We start from the raw sequence: 24,083 nt of genomic DNA, 5'->3' as shown, positions 1-24,083 counted from the left end.
AAAAACATGGATGAATTGCGGCTACACTGCTTATTTTGTGTGATCTTAGGCAAATATTTTAGTTCACCAAAACTCTTTTTTCTTTGTTATTGTGTATAAAAACACTTTCAACTATGAGAGTTCAAAATACCAGTGAACAAATACCTATTTTGTTTTTATTTATTTGACTATAATGTTGCTCTATAATAATCTGGACCAGTTCATGGTTACATGACAATAGTTTTGCCCCTTAGATCACCAACGATTCATGTTTAAAATCTATCACTTTAATAAGTACTTCTCTGTGGGTTGCTATAATTTTTAGAATTTTGAAGAAATGTTATATTGTACATGATGTTTGTTGTAAGATTTACACAGCAAACGTGTCCAGGGCTCAGCTTACTCTGGCTGTACACTCCCAGTTAATTTGATGGCTCACTCACCTCTACTGTTTAGCTGGTTCAGGGGGCCTTCTGCCCTAACATCCACCCCCACTTGTCTCCTTTATAACCACATGATGAAAAAGGCTTTACATCACCTATATCTAGGGCCACTGGAATTATGTGATTTTGTGTCCACTGCGATTTTCGCATAACTATGGAGTTGCCGCATTTGCCACAAAATCTATCATCTGCTGCATAATCTGCAGATTTCAACTAAAAATTGTTTCTAGCGCACATGGTCCAAAAGTTAATAACTATGCAGCAGCGCATGTTGCCGCAAGGCGGAAGGCCCTTTGCAACGCAGGACCTGTCACATTTCTGAGGCTTCTTGCTAATTTTGGTGATAACATGGTAGCAATGCGGAAACTAGGCTGTGACCCCTTAGACGTCAGGTCATACAGAACCCTCGCGCTCATTAACAATGATTGTAAACTTCTAGGGAAGATCCTAGCAAACAGACTACTCCCTTACCTACCAAACCTAATACACCCAGATCAATCTGGGTTTATACCAGGCAGAAATACTTTTTTAAACATTAGAAGACTAATTCGCTTAATGCACAGCACCATTGGGGAGGAAGCAGTGGCTATGTCCCTGGACATAGAAAAAGCTTTTGATACACTCAGCTGGGACTACCTTTACCGAACATTAGAAGCATTCAGGTTCCAACGCGGCTTCATAAATTGGATTAGGACGCTATATCACAAGCCCATAGCACGAGTCAAAACTGGACAAATTATATCCGAGGAACTTCCAATAGGCAGAGGCACCTGGCAGGGCTGTCCGCTTTCTCCCCTATTATTTGCTATTGCAATGGAACCTTTAGCAATTAGACTTTGCAGCGACACTCATAAATGGGGCATACAGGAAGCTGACTTATATCACATTGTGTCACTATACGCGGATGATGCCCTAATCTATCTACGTAAGCATTCAAAATCTATCACAGAAATAATGCTAATACTAGATAGCTTTGCACTGGTCTCCGGATTGCATATAAATTGGTCCAAACCATGCATCTTCCCCCTTGCTCCCACACCAAATGAACAACACAGTAGTCTACCTCAATATCAGCTACCCTGGGCTACCTCAACTTTCAAGTACTTAGGCATGCAGATTTACCATTCTATGACAGACCTAAAGGAGGGCAATCTGGATCGTATGCTCAGATCCACCCAGAGCTCCCTGTTATTCTGGACATCGTTTCCACTATCCCCCATGGGTCGAACCGCCATAGCTAAAATGCTAATCCTACTGCGTTTTCTGTACTATTTTACAGCCCTCCCGCTGACATTACCAGGCACATTCTTTCATAAACTACACTCCCTCCTAACGGAATTACTATGGGGCAGAGACAGACGTATCGCTAGCTATTACACAACACCCACAAGTAGAAGGCGGTCTGGGTATGCCAAACCTGGAATTATACTATGCAGCGGCCCAACTGCAATGAATAGCCTCATGGTTCAATAATTCAACCTCCCTAGAATGCGTAGCACTGAATGAATTTACAGCATCACAAACAATATTAACAACATTACTAACGGACTCCCCCTCCCCATCAAATAGATCTCCAATATTAAAAGCTGCTAAATTCTGCTGGAAAAGATATGTCCAGGGCAGAACCAACCTTCCCCCATACTCACCTACAATACCCCTATCCCAAATTCCGAAAATACAGAACTTATCACTTCACCACGATATACGTGAAGCTACAACTTTAAATGTGGGGGACCTATACTCTAATTCCCACATAACAACTTTCACGGAACAGGTGACTGCGGGAATAATGCACACCGGAGCATTTTCAATGTATGGGGCCACCACCAAATTGATACGCAATCTATGGGGCAACAATAATAACGAGCCTAACGAATCCGGGTTGCTTACAATACTCCAAACAATAGGTAACACTAAGGGCACTATCTCAATGATATACAAAGCACTGTCAGCAAATGCCCGCACAGACCTATCCCCAGCTAAATCTCGCTGGGACACCGCCTTAGCTGCTCCAATCTCCCAAAAAACCTGGGAAGTGACCCTTGCCACGATCAAAACGGTGTCACGTAACACTGAGATACACTCAGTTTAACTATATTCATCAGACCTACTTATCCCCTGCCCGCATTAACAGAATCTAACCTAGTGCTAAGTCGGAGTGCCCTAGATGTGCCACAGCCAATTTTTACCACATGGTCTGGGAATGCCCCTCAATAAATGCAAGCTGGCAGAGAATCACAGAAACTACTTCAGAAGTCGTTGACTACGCACTCACCCCCTCCCCAGCATCGTGTCTCCTAGGAATCCGCCACCGTTCCAAAGGAGACAAACATCAACAGAAATTCATAGATCTGGCATTTGTGGTGTACAAGCGCTTGATCGATATACACTGGAAGGCGCCCAACCCCCCCCTTACTCAGCCTGGCTGCGCGACCTACACATCCGTACACAAGCAGAAGCCCACACATTAAAACAATCAAAACAGACGGGCCAGCCACATAAAGGAGTTGAAATATGGGATAGCTTTGTGGTTAAAATAGAAACCAGAGATGATATATTCCCCACATGACTCCTTACATTCCCCTCACCAAGAGCGCTGACACTAGAACACCCAATTAGCACATAAGCCAAGCAATTATTAACATGCCCCAAGACAGAATTGTCGTACACTCCTCTAAACTAACAAGCATATGCCAGACCCACTTAAAACTTGCTTCTTCGTTTAAAGTCCGGACCTACATTAGAAGTGCGCCTCCTCCCTCCATGCACCCAAACGACATTCTCCATGTTTGAAACACCTTTACGTATATATGCATAAAAACTACTAGTGACCATAGTTATATATTATATAGTTTTTCTTTTTCTCTTCTGTTCTTTCTTTCTATTCGATGCATACCAGTAAAGGCTTTTGTTAACTATGCGGCTTAAAGCTCGAAGATGTGGGTGAAGCCACATGAGCTAAGAAGCAGCACACTCCTCTGAAACAATTGTATTGCACTGTCAGTTTCTATACCTTGTTTAATAAACAGATATATAAAAAAAAACTTGGTAGTAATACGGTTCAACCAAAGCCCGGATAGTGTTAAATTTAAAAATGACGAAATAATGCAGAAATATTGTTAGAAAATATGCTGCATAATTTGCCTGTTTTTGCCGCAAAGTTGACTCAACGCAGCCCCATAATTTGGCACTCTCCCGCCGTATAATTCCAGTGTCCCCTCATTTGTCCACATTTGGGCCTGTGGCCCCTCAATCACTCCTGGATGCGGATCCTCACACAGCGCGCCTTCACCAGCCCCACTCCCTGCCAGGCCTGAACCGCGCTGCTTTCGGGCTGCCGGGTGGCCAGGCTCACGGCCGTCGTCGTCCAGAGACGGAGAAGGGGTCGGAGCGGATGTGCGCCCCTCGTGCTGACGAGAGCTCTTGTCAGAACCGTGACGGTTAGGAAGGGCGTCCTTCCGTTTCGCCCGCACGCGCCGATTCCTTCTCCCGCTCAACACGCGCGCGGTGACCGAGGCGGGTCCACGCGCACGTGGAGGCACATTCGCGCGTAGCTCAAGTTTCATTAACACGTCACTGCCGCCTGCGCGGGGGTTGTTTCGTGATTGGTGCCCAGTCAGTCCCGTGCGCGAGTTGTGTCACTCGCGTGTCCGCGCGTGGCGAGGCTTGTTTCGTGGTTGGTGCCCGCCCTTCCCCGCGCGCGAGTTAAATTCCGCGCGGGTGAAGTTGCGTCATTCGCGGTTTGTTACGTCAGTGCCGCCCGCGCGGGTCAGGCTCCGTCCCTCACACGGCCTTCCTCCCGCCTGCGCCCGCGCTCCGTCGGTTAACCCGCCTCAGACACGGGCGCCAGCGGAGATGAGTGACCGGGAGCGGCGGCGGGCGCCCTCTCCCCTGAAGAGGGAGAGCAGGCGGGTTCCGGTCTGCTATCCCAGGGTACGCGGCCCTCTCTCTGACCCTGGGCGGGCGGGTGCGCGGGCCTCGGGGGTCCACGGGGCCCTGAGTCCGCTGCAGGGCCCGAGGGCCGAGCGCTGACTGTCTTGTAGGGGAGAGGCTGGGAGCCACTGAAAGCCGGAGCCGGGCTCGAGCTTGGCTCGAGGCCCTGCCGGAACCTGGAGCCCATAAGGAGCCAGCTTTACCCGTGGCTTCCGGCTGCAGGATGTGGCTGTACCGCCAGAGCTGGGGAACAGGTTCGGGTCTCAACGCCCTGTGGTTATGGGCAAATCCCTTCATCCCCCTTCCCTACGAACAACGCGGTCACATTCTGTAAAGTAACCGGTGATCCTCGCCCCCTACACTTCAGCAGCTCCGGGAAATGCACTATAAGTTAAAAAACCACATCCTTTACCACAGGGTAGACAAATACATATTAGGTTAGAGGGTGATTTGTTAAAATGAAACCAGAAAACCTGGGTAGATCCCAGCTCCCCCTTAGGTGATTTTATGCAAATATTTTATTTCACTTGAAACATTTTTTCCCCTTTGTTAATGCGTATGAAACCACTTTATGAGTTCAGCCTACCAGTAGTATACAACTAGAGGTTGTGAGGAAGTTAGAAATGAGAGAAGCACCTGTGTTAATGTTGCAAAGTTCCCTCACTGGTCAGAGAGATGGGGCACTCTCAATCTAGAGGAGTAAAGCATAGGAAATCCACCTTAGAAAAATAGTCAATTAGTGGTGGCCACTAGACTGAAAATTTATTTTTCTGAATGGGAACGTTTTAAGGTATCTTCCATAGTTAACAATGATGATATGGTGGGGGGGAGGGCAGTGTTTTTTTTTAAAAAAGAGAACAATAAGTTGCTTGACTGCTCATGGCATATATTTACCACCCAGTCTGTAACAGTTATGCCCTCCATCTCAAGCTGAATCATTCTCAGGATTAGTGTGCTAGGGTCTGTTGGAACAGTGTACCTTTAATGTGTCCCTTGTCTTCTTCCAAAATTAATGACCACACAGGCACCGGATGTGTGTAAGTTGCCAGTTGCCTGGTTAGAGCACAGTGGGTCCTACAGAAAGCCACTTTGTACCCTCAAAGGAGCGAACTAGTTTTCCAAATGGAACGAAAAGTGTGATTGCTGCAGGAGCGTTTAGTAGGTGTAGAGCCTAGTGGCGAAGTTGGCAGTATTGAAGGTAGGAGTGTTCAGAAATTTGGAACGCTCTTTTGGATAGATCAAATGATTTTATATTAGAGCCCCGAAAAAGATCGCTTAGGTCCTACAATCATTCCTTATTTATTGTTCAGGGATTCAGTGTAATTAAATCAAGATTTCCTCCTAGAAGAGTGTTAAAAGAAGGGAACTTGGTAAAATGCTTTCTTCTAGCTAGTTGGTTCCAAATGACTAGTACAATTGTGGTGTTGACAGCGATATAGGTGCTTCTCAGGCCTACGCTTATGGGAGAGCCTGACCATGTCCCAGAGTGGCTTACATGCATGAGCAGGACTTTTCGTTCACATAATCCACTTAGACATAGTGTAAGTGTACTGTCCAATAATATTCAACTATACTGAGACAAGAGAGGCCTCCCCGCTCCTTAGGAAGCACAAGACATTTATTACTTATATAATGCTTTCCATATTCCCATATAAATGTGTATAGCTTGTTCTGAAGGATCTTGATATCTGCTGTATCAAGGAAGTGGCTGAAACCGTTGTGGAATTTGAAGGAGGGCGTTTGTTTTGATCACATTTAGCTAGCTAGCTAGGGAAAGTGTGCAGTTTGCCACTTCCTGAGGTCTTTTGTAATGTTCTTTTGTTACTGGGGCAAGTTGACCTTGGTCCACCCTTCAGATCTCTCTGCTCAGTTAGTCCTGTGGGATTTAGGTTGGCCCTTCAGCATAGCCAGTTTACTTTAAATCTGTTTAGAAGTGGAGTGTTCACTAACTGTTCCAGTGCCGTGATTTAATTCATTAGTGTGTTCAAGGAGGTGTGCTTCCTTGGCCCTCCCATTTTGATTGTAATGAAGACTAAGTTGGGTGCAAAGTAATCCTGAGTAGGGGACATTATAGTTGCCCCATTAACTGTCCCTTAGAATGTGCGGTTTCAGCCGCCAACATGGAGGGCCTTGGTTTTGTAAGAGCCTATCATGCCACGCAGGTGTGGGTGTTTTCAGTGACATATGCGGCTGTGGTCATTATCGAGTAAATTGGTCTCCTGTAGGAATAACGATATCGGAGTCTTGCTGCAGGAGGTATCTTCAAATCCGATAGCAGTTATTAGGGGAATTAATCACCATTATTTAACAAAATAATTATGAGTGAATAGGTAGCACCCAATATAGCATGTGAATATGACTTGTGACAATTGCTGAGAAAGCTGTAGGAGTCGGCAAATCATCACCTCCAAACATCACATGCCCTCCTCAGATATCTAAGCAACAAAAAACCAAATTAACAATCAAAATCAACCAACTGGGCATGATAACCCCCCCCCCCCCCCCCCCCAGTCTATCCATCTATAGTACATAAGAGCCTATCCCAAGAGTCCCAGAAAGCGATGTGACCCTCACAGGATGGTGATCCTAATAATTAGAGTAGGGAAGGGTGGCGCCAAAGTATAGTCACATTGAAAGATCAACACTGACGTAGAAGCAATTATAAGTAATATCCTGCTTCTTACTATACTCTTGGTAACTTGTTTCTTACTGCTACTCTTGGCCTAATATGAAACCCCATTGGAGTTAGTTTTTTGATACTGGGTGATTATCATTAAGTGAGACTCATCTTGTGGAGGGTGGAAGTGTCATGGGGAGTCATTCTTCGTGTTTCACAAGTGTGAGATGATATCTGCCGTTTCCTCAGGAGATATATGTATAGCTGCGTGGTCTAGGTTGGCGATGCACAGTTTGCCATTCAGGGCGAAGTTTATTGCATTCTGGTTGCGAGCCACAGGCGTCGTCATTGGGGGTCTGTCTACTGTTTTCAGCCAAGTTCAAATGAGCTAGGGAGACTCAGGAGCTGAGTAGAATTCCCCCGGCCTCCTGAGGCTCTAGTGAAAACCTTTGTTCCCTACTGTACAGGCTCTGCCTTTCGCTTTCCCCTGTCCAAGCCATATATTTTAGAGAGGAAGGGGAAAGAGGGCAGAGGCTGTGTACTAGGGCATTTTAACATTGAGAGCAGGTTTGTTAGGCCTCGTCTGCTCCATTATCTTCAGTGGTACGCTCAACATTTCAGTATTCTAATAGAAGTTTACAAATGACAGCATGCAGACAATATAGTTACTCCTGGTATAGGTAATAGTGTCTATCACCCGTTTCTTTTATCACAATCCAGCAAAGGCAAAAGCCAGTCTGTCTCTTTTGTAATGACACTGTCTATATAGCCATGTTTCAAAAGTTCATTCCCTCATGTTCATGCCCAGAGAAAAAGAACTAGTGCCGGAGAATCGGTCATGGTCATGCTCCTGTTCATTACTACGCTGTTTGCCTCGTCATATTTATAGCAAGGCCTCAATGTCCATCGGATCCTAGAGGGATTTTTCATGAGTAGGGGATGGTGCAATGTGCATGTGGTGATGGACCTCCAGTTGATTGGCAAACAGAAGGTTAAACATTGATGAATTCATGAGATCATGGATGACACAAATTCCCAGAGGAAGGCAGAGCTCAACAGTAAAATGCAATTCAAGTTGGAGGCCCCTCCATTGGAAAACATGTAAACTTCCCAGTCCAAAATCTAGCAGTCTTTTTCTCTGCAGTCAATCGTGTTTTTAGGCATCAACTGCATCCCCTGTTTTTTCTTTTAACACTCAGTGCCACTTTGCTACACAATGCTGTCCCTGATTGATATTAGCAGATTTGGATCTTGTGATCTTTCTCCTAGTGGAGAGTATGGTATTTTATTGTTATTTTCCTTTAAACAAGTTTAGATCAACTTTCTTGTATGATCATTTGACTGCGCCCTTTACCCTGCAGTGTCTCTTTTCGCCCTTCTCTTGTCCAGGGAAGTTTGGTATCCTGCTGATATTCACAACACCAGCCACATTATCAGTTCTACACAGATTACAAAGGAGGTTTTTTTCCCTTCATAGGTTGTTTATCCTAGCTGTGACTCTCTAAAGGAGACATCTTAGACAGTTATGTCTTTCCAAATTGAGCAGACCTCACATGTGAAATGTCCTTGGTAAAGTTAGACACGTGGCTGCAGTGGAAATTGTCATGCTTCACTGATAAAGAGCTCTAATATTGGACTGTGCTACTTAAAGAGGAGTGGTTATTCTAGTTTGAAGAGTTTGTATAAGAGTTTGTATATGAAGCATAGCCATATTTTTCATTGCACATTATAATCAAAATCTCACCTGCCTGATAATCCATGCACATGTGACAGCAGAGGAAAATGGTGACAGCAAGAAAGTTGCATACAAGTGTGAGAACAACAATTGCAAGCCTTACGGGAACATTCGTAAAAGAGTCAGTTAAAAATGAAAGAGCCTATTCACGTGGCTCAGAATGGCATCAGAAAACCCATTTTATAATGTTAAGAGGCAGATTTGCACTCTGTCAATTGGATGCATTTGTTCAACATGTTACAGCAAAGAAGCCAGCTGAAAAAATGCTTGTGTAAATATGTGCTGAGACAGTCAGATAGTTAAGCTCTCTTTTGTGTTGTGATTCTGGTTGTTTTTATGCAGTGCAGTGATCTTACTCCAGAGGTGGTCTGCAAATTAAAGTAGGCTCTCTATCCTTGGCATTGTTTAGGAGACAGCCTTCTGTGTTTTTGTGTTTGTCCCTGCCTGCAGACACTGCTGTCTCAAGATGGCTCCTTTTCCAACTTTCCATAAAGAAACAGAAAGTGATAGGTTTGATTCCTCAGAAGCCATTGCGGTTGCCACCATAGTCTGTAATTTTTTCACATTCCAAACTGTTATGGTAGCACAGCTTCCTGTCTGTATCTTCTTCTTCCTCTTAGAGGTACTTCTTGTTTTACCCTATAAAATATGCACCATGGATTGCAAATGCTTTCAGTTCCATGCATTGGAAAGGCTCGGGTAACTCTGGTGGTGGATTTCCCTTCTGGTTACATGCTCCTAATTTCCTGTTTTCCTGCTTCATCTTCTGGAATATTGGAATCTGTCCTCATCTGCTCCAGTCTGGGTTTTGCGAGTGCAAGGTTCCTCATTAATTTCCTACTTTGTTTGTTCCGTCTTTCTAGACGTTTTTGATGCCAGTGTCTCCTTACTTAAATCCGTGTTCCTTCAAGGAGATACCTAATGATTCCAACTGATATTCCTGAGTTGTAAACACCACAGTGCCTACAGGAAAGAGTCTTGTTTACTCTTCACAGTTTTAGCAGCAGAATTTACTCTTGAGAATTTGAGCAGCAGAAAGGGTGACTCTTGCTTCCAGCTATTGACTGACTGATATGCTCATGACTGCTAGACTTTAATAATGATATAGATCCTGTGCAGGACCTTTCAGCCGTCTGTTGAAAGGTGGTTTATTAGTAGGAGTAGATAGGTACTAACAACTAGGAATAACACCGCAATCACAAATAAGGTCCAGTCAAGTCTCAATAAATTATTCCTTGCTCAGCCCTTGGTAGTTTGGCTGACAATCACGCAGGCTTAACTTAACCATTTAATATCACCAAAACAAAGTTTTATGCTGACTGTGATGGAGTGTGTGGGTCTGATACAACGAGTGGCTGGGGCCAGTGTAGTCACTTTTTTGGAGCTTTTTTTCTTGACATAGAAGGATCGTCCTCGGCAATCCGGCTTTCGGTTCTACAATGGCGGCTTGCTTCACCGTGATGCCTTGGTGAGTCCTGAAGGTCTTTGTGTTTGTAGTCAAAGAGCTCTGGAGCTTTCAGCAGGGCAGTGCTAGAAGTCAGGCTGAGTCGTAGTTCGACTTGTCCAGCTGACTCATCATCAAGGTTGATGAACTTATTGAGCTTTTGACAGAATTTGTCCAACTATTCTTAGACTTCAGGATCTTCATCCAGATGATCTAATTTAGGTCTTCAACGTTCTACAATACCAGTCAAGGGTCCAGAAGCTCAGAGTTGCGTCTTGGAAGTTTTGGACTACAAATCCACAATGCACCTGAGCAAATCCTTTGAAGTCCAGGTGAGCATTGTCAGCTGGGTCTGTCCTTGCAGGAGTTGATGCAGGTGGCTCCTGATGGCTTTTTTCTAACTTTTGCTTTCATAGAATCCAATCCATAGCCTTGGAAGCAGGGCAGAGTCCTCTTTTATGAAGCCCAGAGTGCAGCAGATGCAGTCATTGTGAGTGCAGTACTCTTTTGGTGCAGACCAGGGGTTCAGCAGAGCAGTCCTTATCCTTCAGATTTCTTCAAGCCGGGATCTAAGGTGGTGTGCAGCCCCCCTATATTTATTACAGTTTTCCAGCTTGGCAGGAGGGGGTACCAATGGGGTTTTAGTTGCCACCCTCTGTGATGACCACTTCTTGGGAAGTGTGGCTTATTTTTGTCCCAGAATGCACATCTCCACAAAAATCGAAACAAAGAAAATCTCTCCTGTGAGTTCAGGTCTGGCAAACCAAACCTTAGCAACACAAAAGGATGTTGGATGGAGTGCTGAAACTTTTCAAACAGTAATCGAAGTCACAGATCTGGGTTTAATCCATTGTTCTTTTGCTCACTATGCCATCCCAGTTTGGACCCAGCCATATGCACATCAGTCGACCATGCTCCCCATGGGAACAGTCCAGCCCGAACTGACAGGCCATGTCCTCCAATGACTGGAAACAAGCATCCTGTGACTGGTTTCAGTGTATCAGCCCTGATCAGCTAGGCTAGAATCCAGTGGCATAGTGAGCAAGGGACCCACTTCTGGGCATACCCTGGCCATTTAAGGTGACTTTAGCACCACAAAATGCTGAAACCTTTCAAACACTAACCCCCAGTCATAGATCTGGGTTTAATCCATCATTCGTTTGCTCACCAAGCCACCCTAGTTAGGACCCAGCATCCTGGGTACCTATTTCAGAGTAGCACCCCTCGTCAGCCAGGCTATCTTGAATCCAGTGGCGTAGTGAACAAGGGACCCACGTCTGGGCATACCCCTTTGGGGTGGGCCTCATTTCAGCACTGCCTTTCACCCTTTGAAGTCCAGCTTGTCTGCCCAGCCCTCTTCATGTCCTGGCATCTGCAGCAACAGATCAACTCCCATCATATGGTCCCTTTGTTTCTGCTTAGGTCACTTCACACCTCATCAGAGCAGCTTGGCTCGCCCTGTCAAAGGCTGGCCAATAAGAAGAGGCTGCTACAGGGCTGGCTTAGGTAACTTCAGGAAAGCAAGTTCTAAAACTACTTTTGTGCAACAATTATAATAAAGCCAATCTTAGCAAGTTGTTGAATTTATTGTAAAGAGTATGTTGATACTTTAAATGGCCGCTTTAGCTGCTTCCTGTCAAAAGTTAGGCTTGATTAAAGTTTAATAAAGCCTTCCCATGTTAGCCCATGTAGCTGGCAGCACGCACTACACTGGGGAAAAGGAAATTGGCAGTTTTTTCCTCACCAGGGCATATAAAACATATTTTCTAATGTCCCCGCTTTAAAAAAAAAATAATAATGACAAGGCACCCTACCGATGGGGCTTCTAGGGCAGACCTTAGGGGTGACCTATAGGTAATAAAAAGGTCATTTTAGACTTTAGAAGTACCTTACATTCCAAATTATGTCCTAATTTCAGAGTTGAATTTTGACATAATTTAAGATTTAAATGAAGACTGCAAGGTAGCGCTGACTTTAAAAGTTGATGGAACACCTTTAGCATCTGGTCTAATTAAGGGAAAGAATGCTACTTTGATGGTTTCTTTTGTAGGTCATAAAGAAACATTTTTTGTCCTTATTTTGTCACCTAATTTTGCAGTAATTTGTTGGTTACCATGACTACTTGGTCACAACTGTACATAAAATGGGCTACCAAAATATTTCTGTGTCTTCTCAATTTTGCCATGAGTGTTGCATTTCTTCCGGAGAATATTGGGTTGCCTTTAAGGAATCCAACCCAAGATGAAGAATTTTAGTATTGCTGCTGTAATACTGATTCTAGCACAGCATCAAGATAATGCTAATATAGTTGAAAAATCTGCTGAGTTCTTTTATTGCCAAACAAAGAATTTGATTGCGCTGTTGAAACCAAGGCTCAGATTACATTCGGGGGAATATATCCTTTGTCCGAAAAGAGACACCTAAAAGTAGTGCCAGTAAAATTTGCAGCAGGCTTAATATTAAAATCTTCTCCCCCAGCTAGTGGCTTAATTGTGGGTGGGAATAAGGTAACAATCAAGGATATATATCCTTTGCCCTTAATTAAGGACATCTTGGAAAGTGTTTGAGTTGCCAACAACTTCACTTTGCTTGATCCATGGGCTTTTTACCATCTGCTCAGAAAAAGATTTGGCGATGAGTAGAAAGTTATGTTCAGTATTATTGTTTTGGCCATTTTGAATATTCAGTCTTGCTGTTTGGGTTGTATAATGCTCCAGTATTGTTTCAAAGATTCATAGATGACATTTCTTTGGTAAATCAAGATGGGTTAGCATACCTGGATGATATGGTAATATTTTTCTTGAAGTCCTAATTAACCGATAGTTTTCATGTTGCTTCTGTTCCCTCCAGGTTTCGACAAAATCTATTTGTATGTAAACCTGAAAAGTGTGAGTTAGAAAAGCATCAGATTGAATATCTCAGATTTCTTTTAACATCACATAGAATCTCTGGATCAAAAAAGATTTCTGCAAATATCGACTGGCCAACATTAACCACAATTAAAGAAACTCAGGGATTTTTAGGGTTTGAACATTTTTCTGAATTTATTGCAGACTCTGCTTGGTGTACTAATAGCATTACCAGAATTCTCAAGAACTAAAACTTAGAAATGCATTTATTTGGGGTAGGAAAATTGCAAAAGTGCCTTCACCCAATCCCCTATATTACGGCAGACAGATGTAACAAACACATTTATTATGGAAGCGGCTGTTTCTGACAGAGCAGTTGGGACCCTTTTGTTGCAAGCGTAAGAGGATGACAGTGTGGAGCATCCAATTTATCACTCCCACACTTGGGCGCTCATTATGAGTCTGGCAGTTATTAGAATGCCAGATCCGTGGATGACGGTCGGGGTCCTACCACCATATTACAACCCTGGTGTTTGGGCCGCCAGGGAACCGCCAGCTCCGCTAGGTGGCGGTTGTGGCTGTCCTAATCCGCTAGGTGGTGGTTGCAGCTGTCCTATCCGACAGGGCAACGCTGCAAGCAGTACTGGCCTGGTGATTACGACCCCCTTCTCCGCCACCGGTTTCATGGCAGTATCACAGCCACAGATATGCTGGTGGAGAACGGGTGCAAGGTGCCCCAGTGCAGGGCCCCCCCCTGGCCAGCACCATCTCAGTGTTCACTGTCTTCTCTGCAGACAGTGAACATTGCGAGGGTGTTGGTGCACCATGGCTCTCCAGCATTGGCGCCAGCTCGATTACGAGACAGATTATGCTGTAGGCTGTTTCCCGCTAGGCCAGCAGGCGAAAACTGAGGTTTCCACCTGCTGACGTAGCGGGAAACTCGTAATGGGGCCAGCGGGGAGGTAGCCACTACGGTGGCAACCTACCGTCGGAAGTTCGGCGGATAGTTTAAACTGCTGGCCAAACTCATAATGAGCCCCTTTATCTCACTGTGAATGTACCTGTTCTGTTGTTGAAAGAGGCTTCTTGGCCATTAAATATGCCTTTCAGGAGTGGTGACATTTATTAATTGGAACACTTGAGTCTGTTGAGGTTAGGAATGATCACAAAAATCATCTGTCTTTTGAACATGTAGTGCCCTAACAGGATTCAGGTCAATTAGCGATACCACTCAGATTTTCTTTTTTCATTACTTCCATACTGGTATCCAAGATTGTGTTAGCAAATGCTCTGTCTCGATGATATTGTGAGTATCCGATGATGTTCAAACAAAATCTTCCTCCAAACCAAATTATTGGAGTGGTACAGATGATTTTCAATAAGGTTAAAAAATGCAGACCTCACTTTCTCCTTCAGATTCAGAAGAGTTGTTAGTTAGGACACCTTTAATACAACACAGTGGCCTATAGTTCAACAATAGGCTTTATTAATTCCTACTAAGGGACTTCAGCTAGAGATCATGAGTTGGCCATTTCTGGACATTGTGATGTCAACATTAGAATTAGAATTGAGGTTCTCCCGGTGGCCATTGTGACATAAGATGTTCAAGAATGTTACATGGTGTCCAGTCTCTGGTTAAGGGAAGTCTCAATACACTGGGCCATTGGTTATCTAGTTCCTCTACTACCCGAATCGTGGCATACAGTTTCCACAGATCTCATTGTTGATCTTTCAGCTTTCAACGGTTTCCGAACAGTGATTATTATAGTTGTCATTTTTCCATTTTGCCTCATTCAACAAAGCTCTATCAGTTCCTTCTATGGCTCAAAGTTGAGTTCCTGGTGCCTTCCATCTACTTGGCTTTCCAACAGTCATAATTTCCAATCAAGGGTACCAGTACATTTCTTGCTTCTGATAGGCTCTTTGCTGAGCATCGGAATCCAACAAGTCCTTTCATCTGGTTATCATCCCCATTCCTGTGGTCAAATGGAAAGGATGAATCAGTGCTTAGAACAATATAAACAGTGGTTCTGTAATCTTAACCAAAATAATTGGCCTGATTCTCTGCTATTGGGTAGATGTTCATACACCGGTGCCAAACACAGCACCACTCAAGCATTTCCTGAATCTTCTCAGATCAACCTCATGGTTCTGGCTCCTAAGGATTATCAAACTCAGTTAAAAGAACTATGCACAAGGTTGCTGAGAATCTTTGCAAGGTCAAATGTTTAACCAAGAGTTCCAGTCGACTTACAGCCTGCTTCAACCTGCACCAGCATGCTCTTAGAGATTGTGTCTGGCTATGGCTATGCTCCTAATTCTTACCTAATCTCTTCCTTTCAGACTTAGGGCACAATGTTTTGAAACACTCTACACTGTCAGCTAAATCAATCCTGTGACCATCCATTTACCTGCAAATTTGAGAATTCGTCCAGTGTTCCATGTTTTTCAAAGTTCCCGCTCCTCCACATGTGATGGTTTTTGGTCATCTGAAATATGCACCCTAAGTAATGTGTGACTCTTTAATATTTAGAGGTAACCTTCAGTTTTGATTAATTTGAAAGGATATCCTACTTGTGAATGTTATTGGATTGCAGCTTCTTCTGTTCATGCACATGCCTTAATCCATAAGTTCTATAGCGTCTTTCCTGATAAACCTGAAATCTTGGATGAGAGGGTATAATACTGATATGCTCACAGTCAATGCAGAGCTCATTTCAACTGTAATTTGCAGCAGTCCCCATCCACTAGGCATGTGTCATCACACAGACTCCTAAGTTTCTCCCAGCATGTGCATGCTTCTTTCTCTGGAAGGTAATCTTGATGCTCTCTGTACAGTCTTACATCTCTGAGGGTGCTAAACCCCGCAGTTAATGCACAGCTAATGTGGGGTTTATAAATTTTTCACTTACCTTTAATCTAGTTTCCAACACTTTATCTGATTTTTTTTATAGCCAATTCTGTAAAATCCTTCCTTCACAAGATGGTTCCTATTCAAACGTTACATTTTGAAACAAGAAGCAACACGTTCGGTTCCTCCCAGCCCTTCATGGTCCCATCCCTAGTCTGTAATGTTCTCACCTCACAACCTATCATGGAGACACTACTTATTGAATGTCATATCCTGCTTCTTCTTTCACCTACGTGCAGTTTCACTCTGTAAAAGGAGACGGTACTCTGAGTACAGTGTGTGGAAAGTACTTCAGTAATTGTGGTGGTGGTTTACCTCCTGGACATTTGATCCTAGTTTGCTATGTTTTTTTCTTCAACCCAAGCGTCACCTCCTTGAATACTGCTTCATCTCCTGGAACCTTGCTCCATCTCATAGAATCCTGCTCCTGCTGGATCCAATACTTATCCACTCTGGTCCAGGTTTTGCGAGTGCCAGTTCTCTACTTTGGATATCCTGCCCTCGTCACTGTTTTTGATGCTGTATGACTATTTTCTCTCCAATCTGTGACCCTTCAAGGAGACATTTGTGAAATACCTAAGTTGTGTCCAGCTGGTGACAGTGTAGAATATAGCCTTAGAACCCGCCGTAGCGGGCTCTACCGGCTATTAAAGGCCCGCTCCCCGCGTTAAATGCCCGAGCCGAATAGGAATAGGAATTTATGAAATAAGTCAAGGGCGGTAATGTGCCGTACTCGCGACATGTTGGATTTCACACCATTATTTTGATTGGGATAGTTAAACATCCAGTGATTTTTCCTCAGGGCAAATCTGTTACTGCACCTTGAAGTTTTCCCTTATGTGACCACACAGTACTTTTCCTTCTTGGAAGGGGGGTGACCTCGAATCAGTTATCAGTTCCAAATCCTGCACATTTTATCTCTCTTCGAAGAGTTTTTCTTTTGCTAAATGTACATATAGAAAATGCATGTTTAAGATTGCTGCAGAAGTTGGAATGCCAGGATCAGACGCAAAAACTGTTTGTGCATTATGCCATTTTCTGGCCCACCCAAAATGATTACCTAAGAAAGTTCAATAGGAAACGTGCATAGTTTTGGGCATAGTACCTGGAAGTGGACGTGTTTGTTAGGACCAGAGGTTGGAGGAGTAGAAGTGAATTGGCACGGACATTCAGACTAGCTGGAAAGGTTAAGGAAATACTGATATGCAGAAGAGATTCCTTGCTTGTATTGTGGGTTAAATATACAGTTCATCCATTTATTCTGTTCATTTGGGTAAATGTTACAGGGTTGTGGCATTGGTATATGAGTGTGTAGTGTATTTAGCATCTGTGTCTAGACCATAATCCACGTTGTAGGATGATGTTTGTGTTGCATGAGCTTAAATGCATGAGAGCAAAGTATAGGTATAATTGGAGATGGTCCTGTTGGCAGCTGGGGCCACTATTACCCACCACGTTTGGACAGGAGTGTGCCCGTTTTCGCTACAAACCAGTGGTCTCTCTGATTGTGGCTCTGCTCACCTGCAGACCCAACTAAGTCTGCTATCTGGTGCTCGTTAGCAGGTGGGGCTTATTAGCGCAGGGATCAGATGGGCCATGTACTCAGTGAAAAATGGAGCAGAGCAAGGGTATTTCAGCTCTGATTGTGACTTCGACTAGATGCACTGCTATTTAGAGGCCAAGGCTCTGGGCTGCCCAACAGGTTACGGGAGCAGAAAACAGGTCATGCATTTTGACTGTGTGGCCTTGAGGTGACAGCAGTTTGGGCAGCGGCCAAGGGGTGTGACAGCAGACAGTGCTGCATGGAAGACCCACCTCCTGTCACAGTCCGTGCCCAGCAACTCCTCAACCAGGGAAAACAGCATTGACACAGGATTGGGACGTTGAGCTCGTCTACTGGAACACAAGAACACCTGCTGGTGAAATGCATGCAATTCAAACTGAAGATTCTAACAGCCAGTCTCTGACTCATGCAGGACATCCTCCCTCACCAATCCCCCCGCCCCCTGCAAGCCCCCCACGATTAACCAAAATTGGTAACAAACTACAAAAGTGATACTTCATAGACTATGAAACTGAAAAGTGGACTGTTTGTGATAAACAGAACTAAGATTTCTCTCCCCAGCACTGCTTTATTTTAGCATATTATCTCTTACCTCCACTATAACTCACTTAAAGCATTATCTTTCTACCGCTTCCACCCCAAGGTCAAACGCTGCTAACTGCAGATGGATCTAGCCTTAATTATAGAGCCCTCATTATGGTGATATGGCCCTAGGGATCTAACCCTCAGTGTAAGCATACTTTCCTAATTTCCTGCACAATCCACTACCTCCACTAACACTTAATCAAAGCATTAGCCTTCTATCTCTCCTACCACAAACACTAATGCTGCTAATTCCCAAGAGCTCTAGCCTTCAGTACATTTTTAGATTTTGTTTTGTGGTTTTTGCATATGAAAATCCGACATAGCCTGTAAAGGTTTCCTTCTTTGCCTCCACCTCCATCAAAGCTCCCAATTATGGGCAAACAAGAAGCAATCCAACATGTTTCTGTTCTACACAGAAACATAGTCTTACCTATAGAAGTAAAAAAGTAAGCAAACCATGTTAACTATGACAGCCTGATGGCCATACACACTCAAAAGCTGAATTCCCACTCAGCCAATATAAACATCCTAAAATGCACCCTACATAATGTGAGATCAGCCTACACCCACTATACTCAAATTGCCTCATTAATTGAAACAAGGAATTTGATTGGTCTGACCACTTCCCTAACCATGCTACAATTCCTCTGAAGTCTACACAACTACCACTAGATTGACCAATACAATTCAAATGAGTCAATACAGAAAAATAATTGAGGAAGCACTGTGTCTCTCAGTCCCCAAACTTTAATCAGTAAAGATGCTACATGACCCCACTGTCTAATCGCATACCTATACCAAGATCACCGAAAATTTAATTGACATCACAGCCCCCATAAGACAAAAGCAGCCTGGAAAATTACCTCACATACCCTAGTTTATCAGTGAGGTGCACAATCTGAGAAATAACACAAAAACCTAGAAAAATCTTGGTCAAAAGATAAATCTAAAAACAAGTCCAAACTAAAAGCTTTGAGGAAAATCTGCAAAGAAGTAATTCAACTAGCCAAGGCCTCCTACATCTAATCTCAAATCGCCCATTCTTTAAATCCTACAAAATCTCTGTTCAGATGTGTATATACAAAACCATTCACACAATGCCTAACTCTACCCAACCCGATCAGAGATTGACTAACATATTTGCCTAATTCTTTACCGACAAAATAAGCAAAATTAAAATGCAACTTCCTACCTCTTCTGCACATAAACTCCACTACACTCCAAAGTCAAATAAATCCTGGAGATCATTTGAATTGCTCCAACTGGATGGCATCAATAAGGTCATCAAGCTTAAGCAACCTGCTCCCCATTTCAAGGAAGCCTTGTGGTGAATATCTTCAAACCTAACTCTAATTTTCCCCCCGAGTAACTGCTACTGATCAACGCCTCCATACAGCAAGGCACCTTTCCCAATAACCTGAAAATCAGCCAAGTATCCCCAAACAAACCTAATTCAGATCAAACAATCCCAGATAACTACAGGCCAATAACAAATCTGCATCTTGGCAAGACAGTTGAGAAACGTGTTGCTGCAAAACTAAACTATTCCATAGTAACAAAACAACTCCTAGCACCATGCCAATTAAGATTCAGGAAAGGTCACAGCATAGACACAGCTACTTTAAAGGTTGTACATAATCTTCAGAAAATTATGAATAGCAGTGATTGTTGCCTTTAAATTCTTCTAGACTTTTCCGCAGCCTTCAAAACAGTGCGCCACAAAATACTACTAAAAAGTGTGAAATTCAGAATATGCATAAAGACTCAGCTGTATTTAGATAATGGCAGATGGATTTCTCCATCATAATGGTGATGGATATCCCATCTGCCAAAATCTAATTTGCATTGGATATAATGGGATTTAGATTTTGGTAGTCAGGATATCCGCCACCGTTGTGACGGAATAACCTGTCCGCCCATATCTAAATCAGGCCTCAGTTATAAGTTGGTTGAAATAATTTCTCATGGACCGCTTTCATCTAGTCAAAGTTGGCACCGACATTTCCAGACTGGAAAAGATGACTTGTAGCATTCCCAAGGTTCGGTTCTCTCGCCCATCCTATTTAACTTTTATGTAGAACTACTGAGCCAACAATTCAACATCAAACTTCACTATTATGCAGCTGATAGCCAAATTTACGTTAAAGTCTCATTGCACAAAGATCTCCTTGCTCTCAAGCATGGCCTAGATTCAGGATTCAACTAGACCTCTAGGAACTCACTGAAATTAAACCCACAAAAAATGAGTTCCTGCTCCTGTCAGAGAAAGCAGCCAAAATAATTGATTCATCTCTAATCCTCAAACTTAGGAACTATAGGTGTCGGCTCTAACCAGCCCCCATGATCAAGTCCCTGGGTTTCTTCATAGACACTGAAACCACACGTACATACCCTAGCCCAAACAGCAAATTTCCACCTAAGATAACTAAAAGGAATAAAACATCTCACCAATGACCCACTCAGAATGGCTACCCGAACCTTAGTGATCTCCAGAATTGACAGGGATATGCTTTACTATATGGTCTGCCATCTGCAACTCTCCACCCTCTGATAATGACCTTCCATTCCACAGTGTGCATAATCCCAGACAAGCAGAAGTTTGATGACATCTTGCCCATTCTAAAAGACCTTCACTGGCTTCCAGTTGAGGCCTGAATCAGATTCAAAATTGGCTGCATCTCCTTCAAAACACTTCAGACTGGCCAGCCCAGTTACCTCTCTGACCTACTGAAAATATCAGGTGAAATCAGACAAACTCACAGCAAATCCTCAACATTATTAGAACTTCTGTTATTGAAATCACCATTGTCTCTTTCTCCGGTGTCGGCTCCTCATTTTGGAGCTCCTTACCCAGCAAAATGAGAATGGCACCTGATGTCCTTGCCTTCAGAAAACAACCTAAAACGTTTCTATTCAGAACATATGTACATCAAAAAACAATTTGGACCTATGCTCTAATCCCCCTTCTCTCTCTGCAGAATTTAATGGTACTCTTGCTCTTCATCACTAAAACCTATCTCCCTTTCCCATGCCCCTCGGTTTAAATTTCTATATACAGATAATCTCTATGTGACTTGTACTCATGCTCCAGTAATATTTAATTGTTTCATTGTAAAGCACCCTAATACCATCTGGTGAAGTAGAGCTATAAAGAAACATGGTAAATAAATAATGCTGGTAGAAAACGTGATGAAAAATAGCAGTGCTTTTTCCAGCTCTTAGTAAACTGTAATGAGCATGCGTTATGTTTGTGTTTATTACAGGTACCAATGCGCATGATGTCCAGCAGTGGAGACGTCAGTGAACCTGAATTAATACTTGATGATGGAGATCCACTGAACTGCCATGTCACAATAGAATCCCTTCTAACATCAGGAACAGGATTTGCTAACTTTGGTGGCTTTTTTAACTGGGCTGCAATACTGCTGATGATTACTCACATCCACATGAATTTGGAAAATTTTGCCAAGAATGGAATTTTCGGACAATTTACAGATATTTTTGGGTGTGTATCCCTATTTTTAAAGGACCCTTATGATTGGCCTGCCCTATATGTCATACTTAGTTCAAATATTTTTATTATAATCGCTGTTACCTTGGAGAAGTTCATGACCCGGAGCAGGAATTGTGAAATGCTTGGTATGCTGCTTCAATCTGTGAACCTCTTGGCGCTGATCATTTATCCAACAGTGGTCATTTATACAAAGAAAACCATCACTCCAGTTGGAGGAATAGTTACGTTGTTGGTATATGCCATTCTGTTTTTCAAACTACTGTCCTACAAATTTGTGAATGACATCTACAGGGCAAGGCATCCAAAGAATGCTAAAGGAACTCTAAAAAAACTAATTCCTGATAATCGCCAGAGCAGAAAGAATGAAAGAGAAAATTTTAAAGATGTTTTCTACCCATTAAATTTGAATCTGCAGGATATTTACTACTTTGTGGCTGCCCCTACACTCTGTTACCAGCTAAACTACCCCAAGACCAGTAAATTTCGAAAAACCTTTTTCGTTGCAAGACTTGTGGAAATAATTATATTGTTCCAGCTCATGGTCACACTTGTTCAGCAACTCATTCTTCCAGTCATACAGAAATCAATGAAGCCCATGTGTCAAGTTGAATCCTCAGTGTTCTTCGAGTATATTCTGAAACTTGCAGTAGCCACTAACTTTGTTTGGTTGGTCTTCTTTTACTGGTTCTTCCATTCTTTGCTCAATGCTGTTGCAGAGTTACTCTACTTTGCTGATCGTGAATTTTATCAAGATTGGTGGGAAACAAAGTCAATTCTAGAATTCTGGACAAAGTGGAATAGACCAGCTCACAATTGGCTTGTCCGACATGTCTACATACCTTTAAAACAGAAGGGGTATGAGAAACTATATCTTCAGGGAGCAGTTTTCCTGATTTCAGCTATTGTTTTTGATTGCTTAATTGCTATTCCACTTCAAATGTACCATTTCTTGATTTTTAGGGCTATGTTTGCCCAGTTCCTAATAGCGTGGATCCTGGAAAAAGTCTTTGGTGATAACTTTGGCAACTTCATTATGTGGCTAAACGTATTTTTTGGTATCCCACTAGTTTTGCTTTATTATTTTCATGATTACTATGTTCACTATCGACCTACAGTTTCCAGCTGGGGGCTGCTTTACTAATTCACCCAAGTCCATATAGTCTATGTACAGTGTTAACGTGTATTTATGATTATAATCAAGAGCCCTGTTTGTGTTTTACTACTTGTAAGAAATGTACTACACACTTGCAGAATGTAATACAATACAGTAAACAAACAGTTGTTAACACAAAATAATGCCTCAGATGTGTTTAATTAGCTTTCACGTTATAACCATACACCCCTGAACATTTTGACTCATAATACCATTAATAGGAGAGTATTTATTAATTATGTTTTTGTTTTGTGATGTGTGGAGCATGTTTCTCTTTTGGCATATACACATATCATCCTCATTCGATTAATATCTGTAGATGCCTTGTTATACTTGTTAGGTGATATCTCATATTAGTTTCCCTATGTGCTCGCTCTTGAAACTCTCTTTAAAATGGAAGGCCAATGTTTTTAATAGTTATTTACAGCCAAATCGGTAGTCTATTGACAGTTAGCAAATAAATGTTACATTGCTTGTGTAGAAATTATTACTATTGTCACACTGCATCAGTGACTAGCAGTTAAAACTACAAGTAACACACTGAACTGTGTATTAAATTAAGCAATATATTTTAGCAGAGTATCCTCCCCACAGATGCTGTCACCAGCAAATAAGAGATGCCAAGAAAAAAAGCACTAACAGACCGCATCAAAGGAGGCTACAACAGCTGCAAGGAGATTTTCTCGATTATTAAGGATTTCACCCTGTCCTTAACCACTGTCAACAACATTGCTGCCTCCCAGCAACTTTGCAACAACCTATCCAACTTCTTCCATGGCAGAATCACCAACATTTACAGCAACTTTGCACACCAACCTGAACCCAGAGAACTCGTTCCTAACCTACCCACCACCAAACAAGACGGCCACTGACCAAATGGACAACCCTCACCAGAAAGGACACAGCAGCAGTCATGTGGATCCTCCACTTGGGCCCCAACTGACCCATGCCCCCAGTACATCTGCAACTAGGGATCATCACTAATCAGCACCACCGTGACCCACACCATGAACACCTCTATTCTGTCTGCCACTTTTCCGGATGAATGGAAATTGTTACAATGTGCGCTTCATGTGCTGTCTGCACCCTCCATTCAGGTACCCCCCCATTCAGCTGACTGTCCACACTCTTAAGGTGATGTAAGGATGATCGCACCTATTACCCATAGCCCCCCTCTCTCCCATTTTCTGTACATATTATTCAACAACATTTTCTTTTGGTATGTTTTGGGTTTGTATTTTTTCTGTTTAACTGGTTATGTATGTTCATGCTATCTTGAACTTCTTACAGAGCTTTGCTCCCAGTGACTTGTACGTCTCTAGCATGTGGTGTTTGACATTTGGCATGGCCTCGCAC

General features: G+C 43.0%; 1 protein-coding gene across 1 annotated transcript; it reads left to right on the top strand.

Annotated features, from left to right (window-relative positions):
* The first annotated feature begins 4,033 nt into the window (after positions 1-4,033).
* On the top strand, positions 4,034-22,896 carry LOC138258011 (diacylglycerol O-acyltransferase 1-like). The gene is made up of 2 exons (XM_069205911.1): positions 4,034-4,355; positions 21,324-22,896. The coding sequence occupies exons 1-2, from the start codon at positions 4,278-4,280 to the stop codon at positions 22,713-22,715; spliced, it is 1,470 nt and encodes a 489-aa protein (XP_069062012.1). The 5' UTR covers positions 4,034-4,277; the 3' UTR covers positions 22,716-22,896.
* The last annotated feature ends 1,187 nt before the right edge of the window (positions 22,897-24,083 follow it).

Source organism: Pleurodeles waltl, chromosome 2_1, assembly GCF_031143425.1.
Source record: "Pleurodeles waltl isolate 20211129_DDA chromosome 2_1, aPleWal1.hap1.20221129, whole genome shotgun sequence".
Lineage (NCBI taxonomy): Eukaryota > Metazoa > Chordata > Amphibia > Caudata > Salamandridae > Pleurodeles > Pleurodeles waltl.
Note: the sequence above shows the minus strand (reverse complement) of the source record. Positions and strands in the feature narration are given on the sequence as shown.

Bases quoted from the DNA above. Each gene is read 5' to 3' on its own strand.
- LOC138258011 (XM_069205911.1), top strand. From the start codon at position 4,278: ATGAGTGACCGGGAGCGGCGGCGGGCGCCCTCTCCCCTGAAGAGGGAG. The intron at 4,356-21,323 runs GTACGCGGCCCT...TGTTTATTACAG, and splicing joins TTCCGGTCTGCTATCCCAGG to GTACCAATGCGCATGATGTC.